General features: G+C 40.0%; 2 protein-coding genes across 3 annotated transcripts; both read left to right on the top strand.

The window, feature by feature from the left end:
- The first annotated feature begins 3,859 nt into the window (after nt 1-3,859).
- On the top strand, nt 3,860-21,566 carry LOC145558608 (putative 2-carboxy-D-arabinitol-1-phosphatase). Of its 2 annotated transcripts, XM_081619897.1 has the most exons (9): nt 3,860-4,299; nt 18,461-18,566; nt 18,668-18,884; nt 18,968-19,086; nt 19,973-20,071; nt 20,495-20,548; nt 20,625-20,723; nt 20,851-20,958; nt 21,093-21,566. In XM_081619897.1, the coding sequence occupies exons 1-9, from the start codon at nt 3,962-3,964 to the stop codon at nt 21,432-21,434; spliced, it is 1,482 nt and encodes a 493-aa protein (XP_081476023.1). In that variant the 5' UTR covers nt 3,860-3,961; the 3' UTR covers nt 21,435-21,566. The 2 variants fall into 2 exon arrangements, with proteins under 2 accessions (XP_081476023.1, XP_081476024.1); XM_081619898.1 differs by lacking the exon at nt 20,495-20,548.
- On the top strand, nt 8,248-9,945 carry LOC145559943 (uncharacterized). Its single transcript, XM_081621213.1, has 2 exons — nt 8,248-8,971; nt 9,111-9,945. Exons 1-2 carry the CDS (start codon nt 8,369-8,371, stop codon nt 9,765-9,767), a joined length of 1,260 nt encoding a protein of 419 aa, XP_081477339.1. The 5' UTR covers nt 8,248-8,368; the 3' UTR covers nt 9,768-9,945.
- Nucleotides 21,567-23,363: the final 1,797 nt, after the last annotated feature.

Raw genomic sequence — 23,363 nt, 5'->3', positions numbered from 1 at the left:
ATGGAGATGTCAAATTTCCCTCTACTCTGTTTTATGTGCGGGGAACTTGTAGAAATAGGAGGTGACGTGTTATATATTGGTGGGGAGAATAGATTTTTGCTTGTTAGTAATTCTATGGGTTTCTTGGAGGTTGTGAGTAAGATATATGAAGTTGCAGGGTGTGATTCTCGATATTTTGAGTTTAAGATTAGAATGAGGTATCCTATACACAACTCATATGTAGCCATTCGATTGAATGATGATAGCTCGCTTATTAAAGAACATGTGGGCTATTGTAAGACAATATTCAATGTCTAATATTTAGTTGTATATAGAATTGGTTCCCAAGCAAGCAAGTGTGGCGGATAACACGGGTTCTTTTCCTGCTGTTCAATCTTTATCAGGAATGGTCTCAAACTCATCGGGAAGAATTCCTAATGAAGGGAGGGTATCATTTACAAGAATGCTTACTGATGATCATTATGTTGATCATTTATCGGATGTGACTTCTCCAACTCCCTGACCTCATACAGCTTTGCTTCCTTTAGTGATTATAATTCATTACACCGCGAGCTAGATATGCTAAGTGATGATGTTATGCTGGATAGTGATGAGGGTGAAGATGATGATGTGAGAGAAGCTAGTGAGATTCTTATTAAGGAAAGTGCACCAACACAGGATTTTAACAATGTTCCAGATGTAGACCCAAAAGTGCTTGATTCTGGGAGAACTTGGTCGGGGAACAACAAATTTTCTCTTCAGGGTGAGTTTAAAGTTGTTCAAGAGTTTGATACTTTGTAGCAGTTAAAAGACGTCCTTAAACAATACTCTATAACCAAAAATCAAACTTTTCGAGTGAAGGAAGTGCAACCTGAAAAATATGTTGTTGAGTGCATAAGAAAGGAAAAGTGCAAATGTCCTTGGAGATTGCGTGCAATCAAGTTACCAGCACTTCCCACGTTTAGAATTGTGAAGTACGAAGACCTCATGCAAGCACAAGTGTAGGTGAAATTATTAATAATATTGACCATCCCCTTTTGTCTTTAGATTTTGAGTGTGGTGTTATATTTGATCTCATACGAGCTGAAAATTTGTGCTATAGTGCAAGTTATAAAAGATCGATTTCTATATACCATAACATACAAGAGGGCTTGGCTAGCCGAGTAGAAGGAAATAACTACTATTTTTGGGCATTGGGATAAATCATATGAAGAGTTTCCCAAATTTATACAAGCTTTAAAAGAGTCAAATAAGGTTACAACGGTTCATTGGTGTACGACACCAACATTAGACCCTTCCACTCATGTGTTCCAGAGAGTCTTTTGGGCTTTTAAGCCATCTATGATGGTTTTAACCATTGTCGGCCACTCATTACCATTGATGGCACCCATCTTTATGGAAAATACAAGGGGACACTTCTCATTACCATGTCCACATATGCTAATTTTCAGTTGTTTCATCGATCTTGCTTTTGCCATTGTTGAAGGTGAGATGGGTGATGCATGGGAATAATGGTTCATGTTATGCATACGACAATTTATTACTCAAAGAGAGGGTCTTTGTGTCATTTCAAATAGATATGCCTTGATTTTGAAAATAATGACCGCGGTGGGCAGTGGATGGGAAGAACCACATGCTCATCATAGATTTTGTATTCGTCATCTAGCCTCAAATTTCAACTCCAAATTTAAGAATCCTCACTTGAAAAACCTGCTTGGTCGTGTCGCGGATGCACGTCAAAAGAATAAGTTCATATACAACTTTAACAGGATTGGTGCATTGAACTTGGAAGCACGTGAATGGTTGGTTGAGAAGCCATTGTATAAGTGGTTAATCCATCATGATGGTGGTTTTAGATACGGTATTCGAACCACAAATATGCCTGAGTGCTTCAATGGTGTGATGAAAGGAGATCGTTTTTCCTGATTACAAAGCTTTGGAGTTGGCATTATTGCACACCTTACAAAGTTTGGCAAGTTCCTGCACCGAGACCTTGCATACACTTGGCAAAGCATACATGCTCCATGATGTAGGTGGCGCTCCTATTCCTACTAAAATTGCTACTTCTACTGCTGCCACTCCTATTGTTAATGCCATTGCCACTCCTATTGTTAATGCCATTGCCACTCCTACTGCTTCTGTTGCTATTGCTACTCCTTGTTCTACTACTGCCACTCCTTCTTCTGCTTCTGCCCCTCCTGCTACTACTACTACTTCTCTTCTTCGTCCTCCAACCTCACCTACTTCTCTCATATCACCACATACTACGCTTACCCCATCTCCATTTTCTTTGAATTATGAGTCTCCTCCTCCTCAATCTTGTACTCCTTAACTGCCATTAACCTACATGAGACGATCACACACCTCGAGTTCTACTATTTTAATGCTATCACCCATTACATAGGTTAATGAATTTGCATTTGGATCATCAGAACATACTTCAAAGAAGCAGCGTGGATCATAGGTGTTAGTTATCTAGAAGCAATTTTTTGGTCTTAACTTATATGTAAATAACATTTTGTTCAGATTTTGATTAAATTATGTTTAGTTTGTGTTGGAGAAATGCATATTGACTTTTTTTTTTATGTATATATTGAACCGGACTATGATCTTTGTCTTTTTATATGTCTTGGATGAATGTATTTTTTGTTGGTTTTGTAGGAGTTTATAGGTATTATAATGCGGAAAACATGAATAATATTCATAAAGTACCTAATCCCAAGATCACATGCATAACACACAAGACACATAATTATACCTTTGAAGCGTGAATTCCACGAAGCTATTTAACAGGCAAATCAGAGAGAGAATAGAGCCCCAAGCGTTGCTCCTCTACTTAGTCCATGAGCTTCGAATGAGCCGTACTCCAATACTAGATTGGTCGAGTGAAGGGGAAGAACCGCGAACACCACCTTTAACGGACTACAGACCACCGCACGAACCACCACCACCACCACGAACCACCGGAAACCGATGCCGAGGAGGAGAGAGAGAGAGAGCCGTGAGAGAGAGAGAGAGGAGTTTGAGAGGGTTATGTTTCGTGTTTGCTAATTAGGGTTTGATCAAATTGATCATAAAATGTTATGTTCAAACCCTAGGCACCTAGTCTATTTAGAATACTATTATAATTAGACTAGGTCACGAAACCCAAAACTTTCCTTATTTCTCCCTATGGTCGGCCACCTAGAGTGATGAGGCCCATCATGGGCCTCGTCCTCTAATGCTCAATCTAGGCCCTTTGTGTGACCTTATAGAATCCGTCCAATTGGACTTTGGTCTATTTTACTAGCCCAAAGATTGTTGGTACCTCTAGTTATGATATTACGACGAATAAAATGTACGAACTTAATTATCTCCATAATTTGATCTATTTATATATCTAGTATTTGCACATGATGAAGACATAAATCCTTCAGATTTATCACGGATTTATATTAGTGCCTTGTGGATTTTTACAGCTTCATATTTCTATTGGAGATAACTATTGTGTACTTTGACAAACTCACAAGTTAAAACTGCTAATGCTATTTGCGGTTTTAGATTTTGCGGTTTACAGATATAAATCGCTACTGACATTAGCGTTTTATAGGTTATTTTTTTTTTTTAAAAATTAAATTGCTAGTGGTAACAACTATTTACTTATTATAACCACTAAAGGTGTTAGCGGTTTATACCGTTAGCGGTTCTTTACTAAACTAAAAATAAAAAAGAAATTAAGTACCAATCCTGCATGGACAATAAACAATTTCTAGGGAAATCCTTTTTTTTTTTTCCTGAAATGTTAATATCCATATGATACAAAAATTAAGGATAACGTTGAGCGACATTGGTAACCAACTAACCATACGATTTAAAAAAAAAACCGCAACAACACTTCCCAAAAAAAAAAAAAAAAAAAAAAAAAAAAACCAACAAAAAAACCCCAATTTAGCGCCAAAAGTAATCAAAAACAAATCCCTAATTTTCTATTCCACACAATCAAATGCTCGCCATTTTACCTTCTTCCTTTTTTATCATACCAAAATCTTCCCAACGTAGAATTTCTTCAGCATTAAACCCTAAATTCTCGACAATTCGATCGTCTTCCTCCGTAAATGATGCAGTTTTGGAAGAGATAGAACCAGAATCTTGGTCGGATTTTCCGGCGATAAAGGCGGCGAAGAGGGTGGTGTTGGTGAGACATGGACAGAGTACGTGGAATGCTGAGGGAAGAATTCAAGGTAGCTCGAATTTCTCTGTTCTTACTACTAAGGGTGAAGCTCAAGCTGAAACTTCTCGCCAGATGCTTCTCGATGATTCCTTTGATGTCTGCTTTACTAGGTATTTTTTCCATTTTCTTGGTTAATTTTTCGATTTTATGGTTTTTGTTGATTTTATGTTATAATGTTTGAAGATTAGAATTTCAGGGTTTAGAATTATACGGGAAATATATATATTCTTCAAGTAATGCTTTGACTGTAGTGTAGGCTAAGTTGAGTGAGTTCATGTGTAGAACTCCCTCCGTCCTAAACTACTCGCAACATTTTGACTTTTACATTATTCACACTTTTCACTTTGACCATCTTTTTAGCTATTATATGAAAGCCTATTCAGTTATGTAAGATATTGTTGAGTCTATTTTAATGTATAGTCTCTTAATATAAACTTTTTATAACTTTTATAATTATATAATAAAAGATATTGACGGTCAAACTTGTGCATCGGCAAGCATATCCAGTTAAAATGTTGCAAGTAATTGGGGTAGAGGGAGTAGCAAACTAGTAATTGATTTTAAAATCACGTTCCAGATAGTAGAATGGTATGATTTTACTGCAGTCCGAATACAGATGACTAAGTGACTTGAATAACAACCACGAATTGAGTAATCGTGTCGGGTTGGAAAATGGAAATTATTGTAGCATTGTTACTATCCCTGATGATCTAGATTGCTTAATGGTTATTTAATAAGAGTTATTGTCTTGAGTGTGTATTTTGTATACTCTTTTTACAACTCTATCAAATTTGGGTTATTTTGGGAAATTTAATCATGAACCATTGTATTACTAACTACGAAGTTGTTTTGATCTGATCTCCCAAGAGTATGAGCCCGAGATCCTGATACTCCTATCGGCAAGCTGAGAACCTACACAGTGAAGAGAAGTTAGCTAACCCCGGGGTAATCCGGGGATAACCACTCCGATGGTAAAGTCAGAAACTGTTTAAGAAGAAAGGAAGATAAGTATGAGAGAGAAAGTAGAGAGAGAGAGAGAGAGAGAGAGTAATTAATGACCTCATTAATGAGGTCTTACCTACTATTTATAATGATCTTCCTTGACAGGTGGCTCTCAACCATGTAAGGTTTCTTGAGCCAAGTGTCAAGTTTCTGTTGCCATGTGTCAAGTACTGACAGGCCGATATGTCTGTGGAACATATCAGCTTATTTACCAGCTGAACTAGATTAAGGCCCATATTATAAAAGATGTCACCCCGTTTCACATATCTTCCCATACAACTAGTCCCCCAAGTGAGGACGTTCGTTTACTTAGACGACGTTCTCACTTTTAACTATTTAAATTATGATATGTTCAGGCTTTCATTTCTTGCACTTTGTCGAGCACTTTAAAGAGATTATGAACTGGAATATCTAGGATGTTATCTCCAAAATTTTAATTAAGGATATTATTATGTTCTTCTTGTACGTATAGAAGCAAAAAGTGTCCGTTTTTTCTCCCCAAGTGACCTTGTATGCTTACAGCAGACAAGGTCGACTTTATTAAATATTAGGGGCGGAAAAAACTCCGTTTTCCCCCCCAAGTGACCTTGTATGCTTACAACAGACAAGCTCTATTTTAGTAAATATTAGGGGCGGAAAAAACTCCGTTTTCCCCCCAAGTGACCTTGTATGCTTACAGCAGACAAGGTCTATTTTATTAAATATTAGGGGCGGAAAAAACTCCGTTTTCCCCCAGGTGACCTTGTATGCTTACAGCAGACAAGGTCTACTTTATTAATTATTAGGGGCGGAAAAAACTCCGTTTTCCCCCTAAGTGACCTTGTATGCTTACAGCAGACAAGGTCTACTTTATTAAATATTAGGGGCGGAAAAAACTCCGTTTTCCCCCAGGTGACCCTGTATGCTTACAGCACACAAGGTCTACTTTATTAAATATTAGGGGCGGAAAAAACTCCGTTTTCCCCCAGGTGACCTTGTATGCTTACAGCAGACAAGGTCTTCCTTAATAAATATTTGGGAGAGACTTTATGCTGGCTTGTTGAGCTGTTAAGTTTTATAAAATACCGCCGGAATGTATTAAGTGGAAGTTCAGGGGTTACATTTTAATCGGGCGGGAAAATGTAGGTTATGCAGGTTATGAGACACGTGTTGTTTATCCTACCGTTGCTTTTTGAACTGTTACTCTCATTTCGTCCGTTGGATCTCTGAACCGCCTTTCACTTCAACCGTCTCCTCAACTTCCCCTTTTTTTGAATCTAAAATACACTCTCCCTTTTTTTTTTTTAGGTTTATCTTTTCTTCTTCTCTAAATACGAGCGATCATCCTTTGGTTTTTATCAGTCACTCGCTAACAAATTTTCAGCGTCTTTTAGCATTCTGCTTCTTTGCGCCAGTTACACAGAACATCCTTTTCGTCATTTTTCGCTTTTTTCGTCTCTCCCGCATTCACTATTCTCCAAAGGTATTCTCAAACTCTAATTTTTATTTTGCATGTTATTTTTGCTTGCTCGATTTTTGGGCTATTACTAGTATTAGGTTATTAAAAATGTCTGAAAATAGCAAAGAGGAAGATTTGCCTAACCTTAGCAATGCTAGGCGTCGTTTAATTAGACAGTCTTTAGGCAAAGATGTCGGTAGGGATCAGGGTAATTCATCATCTTTATCCGACAACATTGACTACCCTTTCGACCCCCTAACCTCTGAGGAGCAAAGGCGTGCTTACATTCGCCATAAGGTTATTGTTTTTTGTGAACAGTACATAAATCCAAACAACCCTAATATCCCTGCCGATACCGAAATTCTGGACGTTGAGCCTGTTAGTGTCCGTTATCATTTACGCAGCTTTGCTGAGGATCAGCATTTTGACCAGTACGGCTCTAACGTTGGCAATATAGGTGTAAGCACTATGCCGAGAGTAAAGCGTGATGTTGTTGCTGCTGAGGAAGCTGAGTCCAGTAGAAAACCCGGTCAGACTCAAGTTGTAAGCTCTTCTGAATCGGGTGATAAGGAAGTTCCTTCAAGCCCACAAGCAGATCAATCGTCACCTGCGCATGAATCCGCCGTTAACCCTGTTGAAGGTGATGATGAGACTGAGGCTGACAGTGACAACACCGATAGTAGGGACAATGTTATTGACTTAACCGCTGAGGTTATCCAGGAGGAGAGCCTGGACGAAGGGTACAATTCCGAAGCAGATGACGCGGAATTCCGACAACCTCTTGTCCTGGCTGATGACGACAAAGTTGCTAAGGCAAAGGTAAATGAATCCTTTAGGAAGACGACACTTGGAAAAGATTATTGCCGTAAAGCCAAAATTTTTTACAACCTTCGAGATGAGTATGAATTGGCTATCCCTTCGTCTGGACTGTCCGGCAGGTTGCGTTGCCGTTTACGCAAAGCATTTTGATTTCGGACTTCGTCTTCCTCTCCATCCTTTCATTGCTAAAATCTTAAAGGCTTGGAACGTTTGTTTAGTGCAGTTAACTCCTCCCACTATCCGTGCCGTTATTGCAACGGTGTGGGTTATGTTATATAGAAATTATCCATTGACTCTTAATGCATTTAGACGATTGATCACTTTAAAAAGAGATGGTCAATCGGAAAGGTGGTGGTCCTTGTATACCCAACCTCGTAAATACACCGTCCACCCTAAGTTATCAAGCTGTAAAGGCTGGCAAGGCAAGTTTTTCTTCATGTCCGTTCCCGATGATTTTCCACTCAGGAGAACATTTTTCCGACCTCACCCACGGTTTGATACTATTCCCGAGAGAGATCTCGGTAAACATGAACGCAGGGCGGTTAACCATTTTGATATTTTGGAATTTGATAACGGTGACGGTAAAGTCCGTCTAACCCCTAAGGTGTGGGTGCCGAATGTGAGTTATATTCTCGGCAACGCACCTCTATCACGCGTCGGTCTCTGCTGGACTGACCTCCATGGTATTAACTTATTTATGTCTAATACCTTTGCATTTTCACTCTCTTTTTATTTCGGAATTATTGTCGTATTCTTCTTTTATCTAGTTTAACATTTTTATTTATCAATATTTTAGGTATCGACAAGTTATCAGACGCTGCCCTAAAGCCTCCAAACCTTCTTACGACACCCTTGCTACTTATTGTAGCCGCACTCCTACCGTCAGTGCAAAAAGAAGTGCTAAAAGAAGGGCTGAAGAGATGGCTGATGATAGCGCAAAGAGAAGAAAGTTATCCTCTCTTGCAAATCGGCGTGGTGGCGGTGTTAGAGTTAACAGCCCTACGCGATCTGATGGTGCTATCGCCAAGGCAAACCAGGCCAAGGACAAGGAATTGCCCCCTTCCCCAAAGATTCAGGACAAAACGGTGGTTCAAAGTACTGTACCCTCCGTCAAGAGGGTGACGGATGGGGTGGAGATTGAGGATCTTACTAACACACCCGAAACTCCTCCTGCTCAACCCCCCACTTCCGGTCAACTTATAACTCAAACTATTCCTACTGCTGCTGATGGTTCTGATACCAGCGTTCCGGGTCTCGTTTATCGAGACAGGCAATGGATTGAACGCCCTAACGGGAAATTTCCTGAAGAGGTTCTTAAAGGGTTTACTGCCCCTTCTAGTCATTCTGAAGACCGATGGCAGCCCACCATTGACGCATGCCGGAATGAATCAATGATCACAGATGACCCAATGCAGGGTGGGACTCTTGGATATCGGCTGCTGAGTAACCTTACCCTTCCAATGGATAGGCCTGCTGGTGCTATCGGTCCTCTTGCCGCTCTCCATATGCATAATATGATGAAGGTATGTACCGAAATCATTGCGTTTGTTACTTTTGTTTGTATATACTCATCATTTTCATTTGTGCCTTTCGTATAATTTTATTTCTTATTACACGTTTATTAATATAATCCTAACTTGCACCTATCTTGCCCTTATTTAGGCTGTTATGTCTGGTACTGAGCTCGTAGAGATGTACCGGTATTATCAAGAAAAACATCATCAATCCTCTACCAGTCAGAATGCACTGAAAACAGCCTTAGATAATGCTGACAAGGCCTTAAAGAAGCTGAAGGAAATTAAGGCAAAAGATGACCTTGAGATGACTGCTCTTAGGACAAAAGCTAATAAAGTCGAAAGTCTTGAGCTAGAGATTCAACAGCTTAAGACTGAAATTGCTGAGAAAAATCAGGCCATTGAACGCCTCCCTACCCTTGAGAAGGATCTCAATGATGCTAAGGCTTGCATTAGCAACCTTGAAAACAAAGTTCGAGGGTTGGAGGCCGACAAACCTGCAGTCCGACAGAGAGCAGTTAGCCGTTACCTGGCTTCTCGGGAATTCTGCAGTCGGCTTCAAGATCGTTTTGACGGTGGATGGACTGCAGCGCAAAGGTGTATTGTTCATGCCGCTGGCCGGAAGAAAGAAGATTGGGCTAAAGTTGAAAAGGCTTTTAACGAGGAAGCTTTCAAGATCCCTTCAGGTTTTGAAGAGCAACAGTTTTCGGACGAAGACCTTTTCAATCTGGAGCCCAGCGGTGACGACGGCATCAAGGATCCTAGCATACTAAACTCCCCAACTCTCGAAGATACACAAGCTTGAAGGGGCGGGCAGTCATCACCGACATCTTCCTGTGGTTCTAGCATAATTGGGCCTTATCAGCTATAGCCTGACATATGTAAATTTCTACTTTTGTTCAGAACTGTTTTTGACAATGCTGTTTTATCGGCATATACCCTTTTTGTGGTGATGCCTGTCGATTGTCATCTTTAACTATTATAAATACTCATTTGCACCTTTAATTATTATGCTATATTAATTATTCACGTCTTACTATCTTTTTTTTTAAAAAAGTAAATTTTTACAGTTTTCTATTTATCATGCTTTTATCCTATCTCATTTCTTACTATCTCACGCTGTTTTTGCAAAATTCTACTTATCATGCTTTTATCCTATCTCATTTCTTACTATCTCGCGCCTGCCCCCTTGTGCGTATAACAACCATTTAACAACTTTCAACAACATCCATCATAGTAATATCAGCATTATAGTAGTACCAACAATTACCATTTAAAGACTATTAGTATACGATATCTAACTCTTTACTCCCCCTAGTATGCATATTTCCTTTAGGAATTATGTATACTAGGAAATGATACGCGTTGCTGGTTCAGAGTACAACATCGGTCACCTACTGCTATGATTTTTCAGCTAGTTAGGTACCCTCTCGGCGATCACTTTCTGAGCTACGCCTTACATTGGCGTATACCCGAATTGATTTTGCCGGTATTATATTTTGAACCAGCAACCTCGTGAGTTAATGTATACAACTGATCAGGCTATAGGTTCATTAACTTCACGGAAGCGGTTTTGAGCTGTCCGTCCCATTTAACGATGTACTGTTAAATGGAGGATGCCTATTTCCAACACATGTCATCTGAATTTTTTTTTTCATTCATCACTGACATAGATGTCAGCTTCATATCATTAAAAAGGTTTATACATTTCTATACATAGTACTTCTTTAGCACCGCTGAGTTCCACACATTTTTTAGCGGTGCTCCATCCATAGTCTCGAGATAAAATGATCCCTGGATGACTACATCTCTAATCCGATAAGGTCCTTCCCAACTTGCTGTCATCTTTCCATCTTCGTTTCCCTTTCCTGTTGCCGCTGTTCTCCGTAGAACCAGATCACCTTTATTCAACGGCCGATAAGATACCCTTTTATTATATGCCCTTGACATTCTTTCCTTGAATGCAGCCGATTTAACTGCCGCTTTCTCTCTTACTTCTGGTAAAAAATCCAACTGTTGACGCAACAACAAATCATTCTGATCTTCACAATAGTTTTGGACTCTAAATGTCGGCAATCCTACTTCTGCCGGTATCACTGCCTTTGTTCCAAATACTAAAGTGTAGGGCGATTCACCTGTTGCTTCTCTTATCGTGGTCCTGTTTGCCCACAGTATTTCCGTTATTAAATCTGCCCATAAACCCTTTGCATCTTCAATCTTCTTTTTAATTGCCATTACGATTTGCTTATTTGCTGCCTCTGCCTGGCCGTTAGACTGCGGATGGCATACTGCTGCATAAGCAAACTTTACTTTGTACATCGTCAAAAGATCTTTGACTGGCTTACAATCAAACTGGGTTCCATGATCAAAAACCATTGCCATTGGCAGCCCAAATCTCGTGAAAATATTTTTCCATATGAACTTCTTCACCTCCGATGCCGTTATCTTTGCTACTGGTTCTGCCTCAATCCATTTCGTAAAGTAATCTATCCCCACTAACAGAAATTTCCTTCCACCCGTGGCTGATGGAAACGGTCCAACTATATCCATCCCCCACTGTGCAAAAGGGATCGGATTTAATATCGGCGTCAGATCATTTGGAGGCAGGTTGATAGCCGGGGCGAATTTTTGGCACTTTTCACACTTTTTCACATAAGCTATAGCTTCTGCATTCATTGTCGGCCAGTAATACCCCCTTCTCATTGCTTCCCTAGACAGAGCTCTTGCACCGAGATGGTTACCACAACTGCCCTCATGTAATTCCTCGATCAACCTTGCAGATTCAAAGTCCGTTATGCATCTCTGTAACGGCAATGAAAACCCCCTTTTGTACAACTGACCCTGGTGCATGACAAACCAAACAATGTCCTTTCGCAGCTTTTTTTATTCTCCCTTATCTATCGGCAGCGCCCCATGAAGAAGGTATGCCAATATTTTATCATACCATTGAGAGCCGTTATCAATACACAACACCTCTTATGTCACTTCGTCTATGCTCTTTTGCTTTAAGACTTCTACCATGACTGTTCTCTCCAGGTCATTAAAGCTCGAGCTTGCCAACCTTGCCAAGGCATCTGCCTGAGCATTTTTCACTCTTGGTACCAACTTAATTTCAAAATATTACAACTGCGCCGCTAACTGCCTCACCTTCTCCAGGTATCTCACCATGGCTGGCTCTCTTGTCTCATATTCCCCACTATACTGGCTTGATACTAACTGGGAATCAGTTGTTAAAACTAACCGTTTTGCCTCTACTGCTATTGACAACTGAATCCCAGCTATTGCAGCTTCATACTCGACCTCATTGTTTGTAGCTTTGAATTTAAATTTCATGGCATATTCAAATATCTTCCCATCTGGCGCTGTTATCACAATTCCGGCCCCTGACCCCGTTGCTGTGGCCGAACCATCAACTGATACCTGCCATGTTCCCAACTCCTCTTCTTCATCAATGTATGTCGTCTCAACAATAAAATCTGACAATGCCTGGGCTTTGATTGACGTTCTAGGCCTGTAATTTATTTCATACTCCGATAACTCTACTGCCCACGCTAGCAATCTGCCTAAAGTATCCATTTTATGCAACGACTTTTCCAACGGATGATTTGTTAATACATCTATCGGATGGGCATCAAAATAAGGCCTTAACTTTCTGGCTGCTATCACCACCGCTAGTGCCATTTTTTCTATTACTGGATATCTACGTTCAGCCGCATTCAACACATGGCTAACAAAGTATATTGGCATCTGTTGCTTCTTCCTCTCCACCAGTAGAACGGCTGCCACTGTTTTTGGTGATGCCGAGATGTATAGCTGCAGCAATTCTCCCTTCTCAGGCCTGGCTACTGTTGGAAGAGATCTAAGATGATTTCTTACCACTTCTAGTGCATCACCCTGTTCTTTTCCCCACTAAAATGTCTTATTTTTCCGTAACACCATGAAGAACGGAAGTGCTTTATCAGCCGATTTACTGATGAATCTAGTTAACCCCGCCATTCTGCCAGTCAACCTTTGTATATCACGAATGGTTTTTGGCTGTTTCATCTGAAGTACTGCATTCACCTTATCTGGATTTGCATCTATTCCTCGTTCACTAACCATAAAGCCCAAAAACTTTCCCGATCTGACCCCAAACACACACTTCTCTGGGTTCAACTTCATCTGATACTTTCGCAGCGTCTCAAATGTTTCCGTCAAATCTGCTATATGATCTTTTTTCTCCTTACTTTTCACTATTGTATCGTCCACGTACACCTCAACATTTCGGCCCTTCTGCTTCTCAAATATCTTATCTACCAACTTCTGATACGTCGCCCCTGCATTCTTCAGCCCAAACGGCATTGCCTTGTAACAATATACACCAGCATCTGTTATAAAAGCTGTTTTGGCCCTGACGGCTTTGTGCAGGCTGACCTGATGATAACCCGAGAACGCATCTAAGAAACTCAGCATAGCATGACCAGAGGTTGAGTCTACTAGCCTATGTATCCGAGGCAATGGGTAGCAATCCTTAGGGCAGGCCTTATTCAAATCTGTAAAATCTACACACATTCGCCACTTCCCTGTTGGCTTTCTCACCATCACTACATTCGCCATCCATTCCGGATACGTGTAAGGCTCAATAAACCCTGCCGCTAAGAGCTTGTTTACCTCGGCTTGAATTGCCTCTATCTTTTATGTTGAAAAGTTGCGCTTCTTTTGCCTTATCGGCCTGAATTTTCTATCCACATTCAACTTGTGCTCCATCACTTCCGGATGTATTCCCGGCATTTCACTTGCCGAAAATGCGAAAACATCTGCATTCTCACGCAACAAGCTTATCAGGTGGCATCTTGTATCTACATCCATATCGGCCCCAACTCTCACTGTTCTACTCGGATCACCTGGTTGTAGCTCAACCTGAACAGTCTCTCCTCCTGGTAACGGCCTTGGGGTCTCCTCCGGCCTCGTATCAAAATTCCTCATTGTTAAATCTTGAACTGTTGGCTCACCTTCCCTTACCGGATTGCATGGCACCGAACCACTGCCAACTGGATTTTTTAAAGCAGTCACATAGCAAGACTTTGACATCACCTGACCTCCGTATACCTTTTCTACAGCTCCCAAATTCGATACATAAGCTATCGCCAGATGGTAGGTTGACACGACGGCCTGCATATCGTGTATTATCGGTCTGCCGATAATTGCGTTGTAGGCTGATTTAACATCCACCACCAGAAATTCTGCCATCACATCCCTTGCTTGTGGCCCATTTCCCGGCCTAACTGGTAGCACTATGCTTCCTTCTGGTCTTACTGTAGACCCATTAAACCCAATGACCGGGTATGATACCGGCTTCAGGTATTGTCTCCCGATATTCATCTCATTAAAAGCTTGCACAAATAACACATTTGCTGAACTACCACCATCCACCAGCACTCTTTTAACGTCAGCCCCATTTATCTTAGTTATCAAGACTAATGGATCATCATGAGGGAACACTACTCCCCTTGCATCTTCTTCGGTGAACACTATTTTAGGTATTGTAGCTGGCCGAGGACGATTGTCCACATCTAAGGCGCACACCAGATGACGGTGCTCAGCCAAGTGCTTCTTTGCTCCACTAACTGTTCCTCCATGTATCGGCCCCCCCGTTATCACATCTACTCCTCTTCCAGTAGATAACGGCGGCAACCCTACATCTCCTTGTCGGACTACTCCTCCTTGCACCCTTTCTGGCCTTGCCTCTATTTGCTGTCTCTCAATCGGCTGAGCCGATTGCTGATTTCTGCCTGTATTCAGCCGGTATTGTGACAAATGCCCCTTCCTTATCAGCTCTTCAATGTTATCTTTCAGCTGCGTACATTCCTCTGTGTAATGACCCACATCTCTATGAAACATGCAATATTTCTTCACATCCCTTGGCCTTGCCTTCATTGGAATCGGTCTTGACCACCCTTCTCTATTCTGATTCACCGAATAAATTGCTGCTCTCGGTGTATTAAAAGGAGTATAGGAACTGTATCTCATTGGTGGCCTTGACACCCTTGAATCCTGCCGGTTTCCCCCCCTTCCTGGGGCAGAGGCTCTCGGCCTTCCACTTCCCGGCGATGTTCCTTCGTGCTGACTTTGCCCTCTTCCGACAACCACATTTCTGCTACTTGTCTTCATCAACTCTTCACTTTTAATGTAGTCACGGGCTTTGTTAAATGCTGCTGCCAATGTCGGCAAATTTTTTCTTGTGAGGTAACGCTTGAAATCAGAATCAACCAAGCCATTCATCAAAGCCATTACAGCTATCTCTTTGCAGTTTTGGGATTGTATTTGCCTCATTATTAAACCGTCTAATAAAATCCCTCAAAGATTCATCAGGCCTCTGTCTATTGCCATCAATTCTCCAGAGGTTCTCTGCCGCACACTATTGCTGACATATTGACCCACAAACATCTCGGTCAGTCTCTTAAAACTATCCACTGTTCCAACTCCAAGGTTATTAAACCAATCGGCCGCAGCCCCAATCAAGGTAGTCGGAAAGACCTTACACCATACTGCATCTGAGTTGGTATACAACATCATGTGGCCCTCATAGGATGTTATGAATCTGCTCGGGTCTCCCCTCCCGTCATACCTACAAGTCGGCATTTTTATCTTCTCCATCGGCTGGTTTAGAATATGCTGTGCAAACGGAGATGCCCTTAACTGAACTACAGTTCGCATTGTTTGCCCATCTACCTGTAAACTTCTCTGCTGTTGGGTCCTTGTACTAACAGTGCGACTTGAGGATTGTTCAACTCGCCGCGACACAGTGTGCGTTCTTATCGGCGACTCACTTCGGGATCTCCCGGGTGAGTTTGTTAATCGGTCATGTTGTTCTTCCTGATTAATGTGTGGCGTTTCCCTTTCGGCCCGAGCGGTCCCCCTTCCAGCCTGCGCCGTCTCGGCCTCCTTCCTTTTCTTACTCATAGCATTCATCACCCTTGCTGCCAATTCTAGCTCATCCGGCGTGAATTCTGCCATAGGATCCTCTGCCTCTCCTCCACCCCTAGGGGGTGTTAACGGCATATGAAACTGGTTATCCCCCAAAGTATGAGTTTCATCTTCTATCTCTATCTGAGGTTGTTCTATCGGCTGATTTACTACTTTCCTTGTCACCGGTGTTTCACTATTTCCGACCATAGTTGATACTATCCTATGTGTGAGGTTCTTAGGCGATAGAAGTGATCAATGACCCCTCCTTCTAGCGCCAAATTGTTTCTGTCTGGATCTGATCTCCCAAGAGTACGAGCCCGAGATCCTGATACTCCTATCGGCAAGCTGAGAACCTACACAGTGAAGAGAAGTTAGCTAACCCCGGGGTGATCCGGGGATAACCACTCCGATGGTAAAGTCAGAAAGTGTTTAAGAAGAAAGGAAGATAAGTATGAGAGAGAAAGTAGAGAGAGAGAGAGAGAGAGAGAGAGAGAGAGTAATTAATGCCCTCATTAATGAGGTCTTACCTACTATTTATAATGATCTTCCTTGACAGGTGGCTCTCAACCATGTAAGGCTTCTTGAGCCAAGTGTCAAGTTTCTGTTGCCATGTGTCAAGTACTGACAGGCCGATATGTCTGCCCTGTGGAACATATCAGCTTATTTACCAGCTGAACTAGATTAAGGCCCATATTATAAAAGATGTCACCCCGTTTCACATATCTTCCCATACAGAAGTACTATTTTTTTTTTAAGATGACAATTGTTTTCTTACATTCTAAAACTATACATGTGACTATTATATGGGGACATAATTTGAAATGCTGAGTGGTTGTTTTGATACGTCATCCTCGAAAGTAAATTCAACTAATTTCAATACTTTATGAGACAATAGATAAACTTGGTGGACAATGATTAGTGGAAGTTTGTTGCAAGTGCAAAGGGTTCACTGGGGGTGTAATTGTAGTCAGAATTTGAAGCGATTTTGAATTTTGTGGTTTTACAGATGGTCAAAGAATATTTTTCATATTTGACGAGGGACTAAGGTCCTGTTGTTTTAGTAGCCTTCTCAAACTGTATAGTGTGTTATACCACTGCGCTTGAACACCTTGCAAACTTCTACCCCTTTTGTAAACTTTTCTTCATTCTTTAGTATCTATCATGTAACCTTATATACAGCTGTAAGTATCTATAAGAAAGGAAGCCTAATTTAGTCAATTATGCATGAACTGTCTAATATTGCAAATTTGATTCTATTTATCTAGGGCATGAAAAGACTTAAATTTGAAAGTCAGTGAGGCTAACTTCGGGGAGGAGTAACCTAAGTGTGCTAACCTATCCATTCTAAGCAATTCTGATTGAGTCAACATAATGCTGGTTTGGAACTGCATCTTGACTATCTCAGCTCATATGAATCATAACTAGGTCAGCTCTATTTGATCTACAAAGCATAGATCCAATCCAAAGAGAGTGTGTCAGGCCCTTAGTTGATCCCTTTGCTTTTAAAAACACATGTTTGCCTAATCATACTCCCTTTTTCCATAATGCTAAAACACTGTTGGTTAAGTTCTGCTCATCAATAACGCACCTTAACAATTTTTAAACTCCGCTAGGATAAGTACTGTGGGGTGCAAGGGTATGCATTAGCTGTAGCTTGATAGTCTGCCACTGTCGGAACGTATATCGTCCCAGATCCAGACTAGTCAAGTACTGAACAGCAACAGATCATAGCAACAAAAAAACGCCTCCATTGATGAAGTACCCCAAATCCAGAAGTAGACTTACGGCACACATATTAGCCATTTCACTCATATTGATGCATCCAAAAATACCAAACAGGCTCACAACACTATCATAAGAATGAAGCCGCAATGTCTCAGTGAAGTTGCACTTAGACCAGTCATTGACAGGAAAACTATTGCTCCTACTTTACGCGATAATGAATTTTGTGATTTTGGTTTTGATCTAGAAATGGCTTTGGATATGTAGATAGGGTAATTTTGTTCTTGTTACTCTTCAAATCAATGATTGGTTGGGTAGCTAGTATTGCTGATGAACGGATCTTAGGAGCATTTGGGTACAAGGTGTGTTGTGTGTATTATGGTATGAGGGTTAAATCTGGATTTTACAGAAGTTCCACGAGCTTAATCTCTGATAAGAAGTGTTTGAATTTATGAGAATTTTGATGAAGGTATTTTAGACTTTGAATGAACTGTTTGAGACTTTGAGTAATGTGGTGGCAATAAGCATAGGTTGTTTAGGTGGTGATTGGTTAATTCTGAGGTCAAAGCTATAGTGAGTGCCACAAAGACAGTAAATGATGGGATATGGCCAGCGATAAAGTCAAAATTTTGAGGACATAGGCTTCCCGTCTTTTGCCTTTTTATCAATAGAAATCATTTTGGTTATGAGGCTTGAGGTGTAATATCAGAAGCAACATGGAATTTGTTAAATGATATTGTCCCAAAATCTGAACAACCACAATTTTTTTGCCATTTTTCTGCTCAGTTTGAGGTTATTTCCTGACTGCTATTTATTTTGTTGCTGCAGTCCTCTGACTAGATCAAAGCGAACAGCTGAAATTATTTGGGGTAACCGTAAGGAGCCTATGGTCCCAGATGTTGACCTGAGGGAAATAGACCTGTATTCTTTTCAAGTTGAGTTTGACTTTCCAGTTTAAGTAGATGGAACCTTCAATAAAATTTGGATTCTCATGATCCTGTAACTCCAGTTATTGATGCATTTGATTGTCTGTAGGGGCTCTTAAAACATGAGGGGGAGGAGAAATTCGGTACTGCATTTCGTCAATGGAAGCTAGATGCTCCAAACTTTGTCATAGATGGTCATTATCCAGTCAGGGAGTTGTGGACACGTGCCAGAAGCTGTTGGGACAGAATTTTAGCTCATGAAAGCAAGTCAGTACTCGTTGTTGCTCACAATGCAGTGAATCAAGCTCTTGTTGCAACAGCAATAGGTAAATTTTTATTTTCTTGTGTGATGTTCAGATATACATACGCATGTTATCTAAATTCTTGTCATGTCTTTTTCTCTTATTAGGATTAGGAACTGAGTATTTCAGAGTTTTACTTCAGAGCAACTGTGGTGTGAGTGTGTTAGATTTCATTCCTCAGGCAGAGGACAAGTCTCCATATATCTGCCTTAATCGTTTAAATCAGGTACAGAAGCCTTACATTTGACTGCTTTGGCTCTTTATTCTAGTTTAAATACCTTTGGTCAGTGAGCCTTTTGTTTGTAGTTCAGTAAGTAATTGACGTTTTACTTGACATATTGTCTAGAACATGCTTTATTTTCTCTTATTGCTAACTGTTTGGCTTGTTAAAAACAACAAGGAAGTATTTAGTAAATTGCTATATGAAATCATCACATTTCTCCAGTCTTTCATCCTTTGCCTCCAGCAAGCTTTGAACGCCTTGGGCTTTGTGATGGACATTTGGGCAAAAAAATGCCAAGGAAAGCAGTAAATCCCCTTGAATCTCATTAGGTCTAGTAGTATTGTGGCAAATGTCAAATTTAAGAAATACTGTATTGTTTTGAACTGAAGTAAATTGTACTTGACTTTTCTAAACTGGAATGTAATTGAATGTAAGCATAAGATGCATTGAACTGAATCGAACTAAAGTGAACTGACCTGATCTGACCTCACTTTTTGCCCTTTAATTTAATTTTTTTTTTAAACCCCCTTTAATTTAATTTAGTTGAACTGATATAATTAATATTTTTGAATTGAACTGAATCCAAATTAGTAAAAGTAATCCAAAATACATCTCAAAGCTCATCAGAATTGCTGGAGAAACATGTTAATGTGGGTTTTGTTTTAAGCAATGACTTTCCTGCAATCCTTTCTCCTTTGCACTGTCTGAAACATGAGTGCATTATTATTCGTATGCGGTATTATAAAATTTAGTATCTAGAATGCTACCAGTGAAGTTCCACCATGCAAGCATTGTTTAATTGTCATTTCCTTGATGAAGCTCTTCTTCATCATTGATGATTATTAAGTGGATCTATTTTATTTTATGACATGTAATGGTTGTACTGCAGACTCCTAATTCACCTATTGCTGCTGGAAGTTCTGCAGGTCGGAAAGCCAATAAGCGCATCATCCTAGTTTCTCATGGATCATTAGTGAACAATGAGGAGGTGCGCAAGTAACTTACTATGTCTATCTGTGCATCTGTTTCTCATCATTATAAATAAGGATATAACTAAGTTCGTATGGATTCCATGCAGTTGAACTTAAAGCTATTCATAAATTTATTGTGATTCAAGTAAATGCTTGTAATATGGTTTCCCAGATATGATGTTTGGAAAAAGGCTACAAGATAGTATATAATATATCAGCTGACCTGGCGATTAAGAAGCAAATACTAATTGCGTGTTCATATGCATATTTTCTTGGGAGGTGTAGAGAAGGGTTCTAAATCTTTAAATCACCAAATTTTGTTCTGTTTCACCCTGAAATTTCATCATAGTTGATTAAATTTAAAGATGTCTAGTCTCTTACAACTTTTGTAGGTCTTTTCTGAAAATTTAGTTCTGAACTTCAGGTAATTTTTTCGACAGGCTAATCTCTCTCTTTTAGGGAATCAACCTTTGAGTGCGCTTGGCCGTAGTCAGGTGACTCAAACTTGATTGCCTTATGTCAGGTATTTATCTATGCTTGTTACATAAACTGATTCTTGAATGATAACAGTTACAGAAAACTGCAGAGCTACTTCTTGATTTGAAAGTGGATACAGTAGTTAGCAGCCCTGGAAAGGCCTCAATGGAGGCAGCACAAATCATATCCAAGGTAAGCTGATCGAAGTTTTCGAGGCCATTATCTCAATTTCATCTTTCTTGACGTCATTACATGTATTAGTTTTTATTCTGCATTTAAGAGATGCAACTACTTACCTCGATCTGATTCTTTTAATTAGATTCAAGAAGCTGCAGAGAGCTTAGGAGTTGATAGTGTACCCCGACAAGTGGATGTTAAAGAGATGAAGGACCTTGCTGTGGAAACCATACTTGGCCAGTTAAAACAAGTAAGCATCCATAAAAGAAAATGAAGGCAAAAAAAAAAAAAAAAAATAAAAAAAATGAGGGCTGCAATGCAAGTGATGCAACAGAAAATTTTCAGTTTCTAATTTCCTATCTCTTCCTCCACCGTTAATTACAGGGAGCAGTTGTCGATTCAAAACTCGTACCAGATTTTAGCCCTGTATGGGATCAGACAAGAAAAGTATGGCAAACTCTATTAGATGAATTATCCGATTCTTCAGAAGTGGTGGTTGTTGTCGGACATCCGGCTCTTCACATTGCACTGATGACGCATTGTCTAAATTTACCGAAACAGTGGCTAGGGTCGTTCCATCTTGATGAAGGTAGTATTAGCGTCATTGACTTCCCGGATGGACCAAGTGGAAAAAGCATTATTCGATGCATGAATTATACTGCCCATTTAGGAAGATGGTCAATCCCCATCACTAAGCCAACATTGGATGAGGAAGATATGAATTAATTGTATCTTTGTATAATGTGATTATTGAATAGACGCGAATAAATATACAGATATACTGTTATCAACCAATGTTATGTAAAATTGTGTCATTGCATACCAAAATTAAATTGTGATATAGTTTTCCTTTTCTCACTATCCAAATGTAGCTAACATGTACCACTTTCATGTATAATCGATTGTTTTGGTTGAGCAGAGATTAGTGAATTATGTAAGGTTCAAGGGGGAGTTAGCTAATTAAGTAACTATGCTCAGAGTTAATGAACGTTATAAATGGTGGCATAACCCCTACATGTGATTTCCCTTCATTTCTTCTCTATCTAGTTTTCTTTACTCTTTGCACTATTTCTTCTTTATGAACAAAATGCCTTACTGAGATAGCTTGTACTCGTATTATTTTAGAGTTTCCCTTCTTTCAATCCTACACGAAGTCACAAACGGAGAGATGCATCCTTAAGTCAGACAATGACCACAGAACGCCCATCACCTTAATTTCGTTAGCAGAAGAGAAGAGGATCTGTCCTTACTAGATGTGAGCTTGGTTGCTCCCGGAATCATGACACGACAACTTCTACCGGCATAGAATTTCAAAGGCAAAGACATGGCAATTCCATAGTTGGAGAACTTGTTCTGTACAACTGGGTAATTTATCCATTGGTATATATAGCAAATTCTACCATAGTTGACTATATAACATAAGTCTAAAATACTCGCAAAGTCCAGCCTTAGAACAAGCCAATTTAAATTAGCAAGAAAACAGTCCATTTCTTTTGTAATTTGTACAATAATACAGCAGTGATAGTTGAAATATGATTCCATAAAAAGATACTGCATTGCTCTTGACGATCCAAATCATGCAACGATCAAAATCAGTTAGGTTAGCTTTCAAGTTAGCTCTTAAAAGCAACTATAATCCTAATCACTCTAATCACATCGCTAATCTATACTCTACATAACATTACTACTCTACATTACATTAAAGGCGCTCTTTTCGAAACTCCTTTTCTGCCTCTCTTCCTCATATTAGCATAAACAGAATCACCCTTCTGTGTATGCTTTTGTAAACTACAGCCTTCCAGATTGCTTGAAGAAGGAAGCGTCTCAATGATCTCATCAGTCATTATAGGTGTTCCTGCAAGGATCCGACAACCCGGTTCCAATGTCCAAAGCTCGAGTATACAACCCGTTAAGCTCCTATCGGCTAGAAGAGAACCTACGCAAAGAGAAAGGATTAGCTAACCCCGGGGTGATCCGGGGATAACCACTCCGATGACAAAGTCAGAAAGTGTTTTTAAGAAAGAGAAATAAGAGAGAGAAAGAGATTAAGAGAGAGAGAGTAATAAATGTTTACCATTAATGAAGTTTAACTTACTATTTATAATAAATCTCATGACAGGTGGCTACAAAGCATGCAAAACTTTTCTTGCCAAGTGTCAAGCTATTGTTGCCACGTGCTGTCTGCTTTATGGAACATATCAGCCTATTTAACAGTGACGCTGGGTTCATATCCATATTTATGAAGATGTCGGCCCGTTTCACTTATCATCCCATACAACTAGCCCCCCAAGTGAGGACGTTTGATTATAGATCGACGTTCTCACTTTAGGATATTGAACAAACTTTGGGTTCTACTTCTCATTTAGGAATCTAGGTTTGAATATTTCCATCCCTAAATATGATGATATGTTCAGGCTTTCTTTTTCCAGAACTGAAGTGTAATACTAACAGATTTGGTATAATTATAATGTTTCTTGTACTCTGTCGAGCGTTTTTTCGAAATTATGTATTGTAATATTTAGGATGACTTCTTGAAAGTTGTAATTTAACATTATATTGAAATTTCTTGGTTTATATATTCTTACCGTTGTATTTAACTCCCTGAGATAAAACTCCGTTTGAGAGCGAAAAAACTTCCCCCCCCCCCAAGTGACC

The sequence above is a fragment of the Chenopodium album genome, chromosome 9, assembly GCF_948465745.1.
Source record: "Chenopodium album chromosome 9, dcCheAlbu1.1, whole genome shotgun sequence".
NCBI classification, from domain to species: domain Eukaryota; kingdom Viridiplantae; phylum Streptophyta; class Magnoliopsida; order Caryophyllales; family Amaranthaceae; genus Chenopodium; species Chenopodium album.
Note: the sequence above shows the minus strand (reverse complement) of the source record. Positions and strands in the feature narration are given on the sequence as shown.

What these genes read in the sequence shown, in the direction of transcription:
- LOC145558608 (XM_081619897.1), top strand. Translation starts at nt 3,962, where the DNA reads ATGCTCGCCATTTTACCTTCTTCCTTTTTTATCATACCAAAATCTTCC. An exon ending in GCCTTAATCGTTTAAATCAG is followed by an intron (nt 19,087 to 19,972) that starts GTACAGAAGCCT and finishes GTTGTACTGCAG; the next exon opens with ACTCCTAATTCACCTATTGC. An exon ending in TACTTGGCCAGTTAAAACAA is followed by an intron (nt 20,959 to 21,092) that starts GTAAGCATCCAT and finishes CGTTAATTACAG; the next exon opens with GGAGCAGTTGTCGATTCAAA.
- LOC145559943 (XM_081621213.1), top strand. Translation starts at nt 8,369, where the DNA reads ATGGCTGATGATAGCGCAAAGAGAAGAAAGTTATCCTCTCTTGCAAAT. An exon ending in ATATGCATAATATGATGAAG is followed by an intron (nt 8,972 to 9,110) that starts GTATGTACCGAA and finishes GCCCTTATTTAG; the next exon opens with GCTGTTATGTCTGGTACTGA.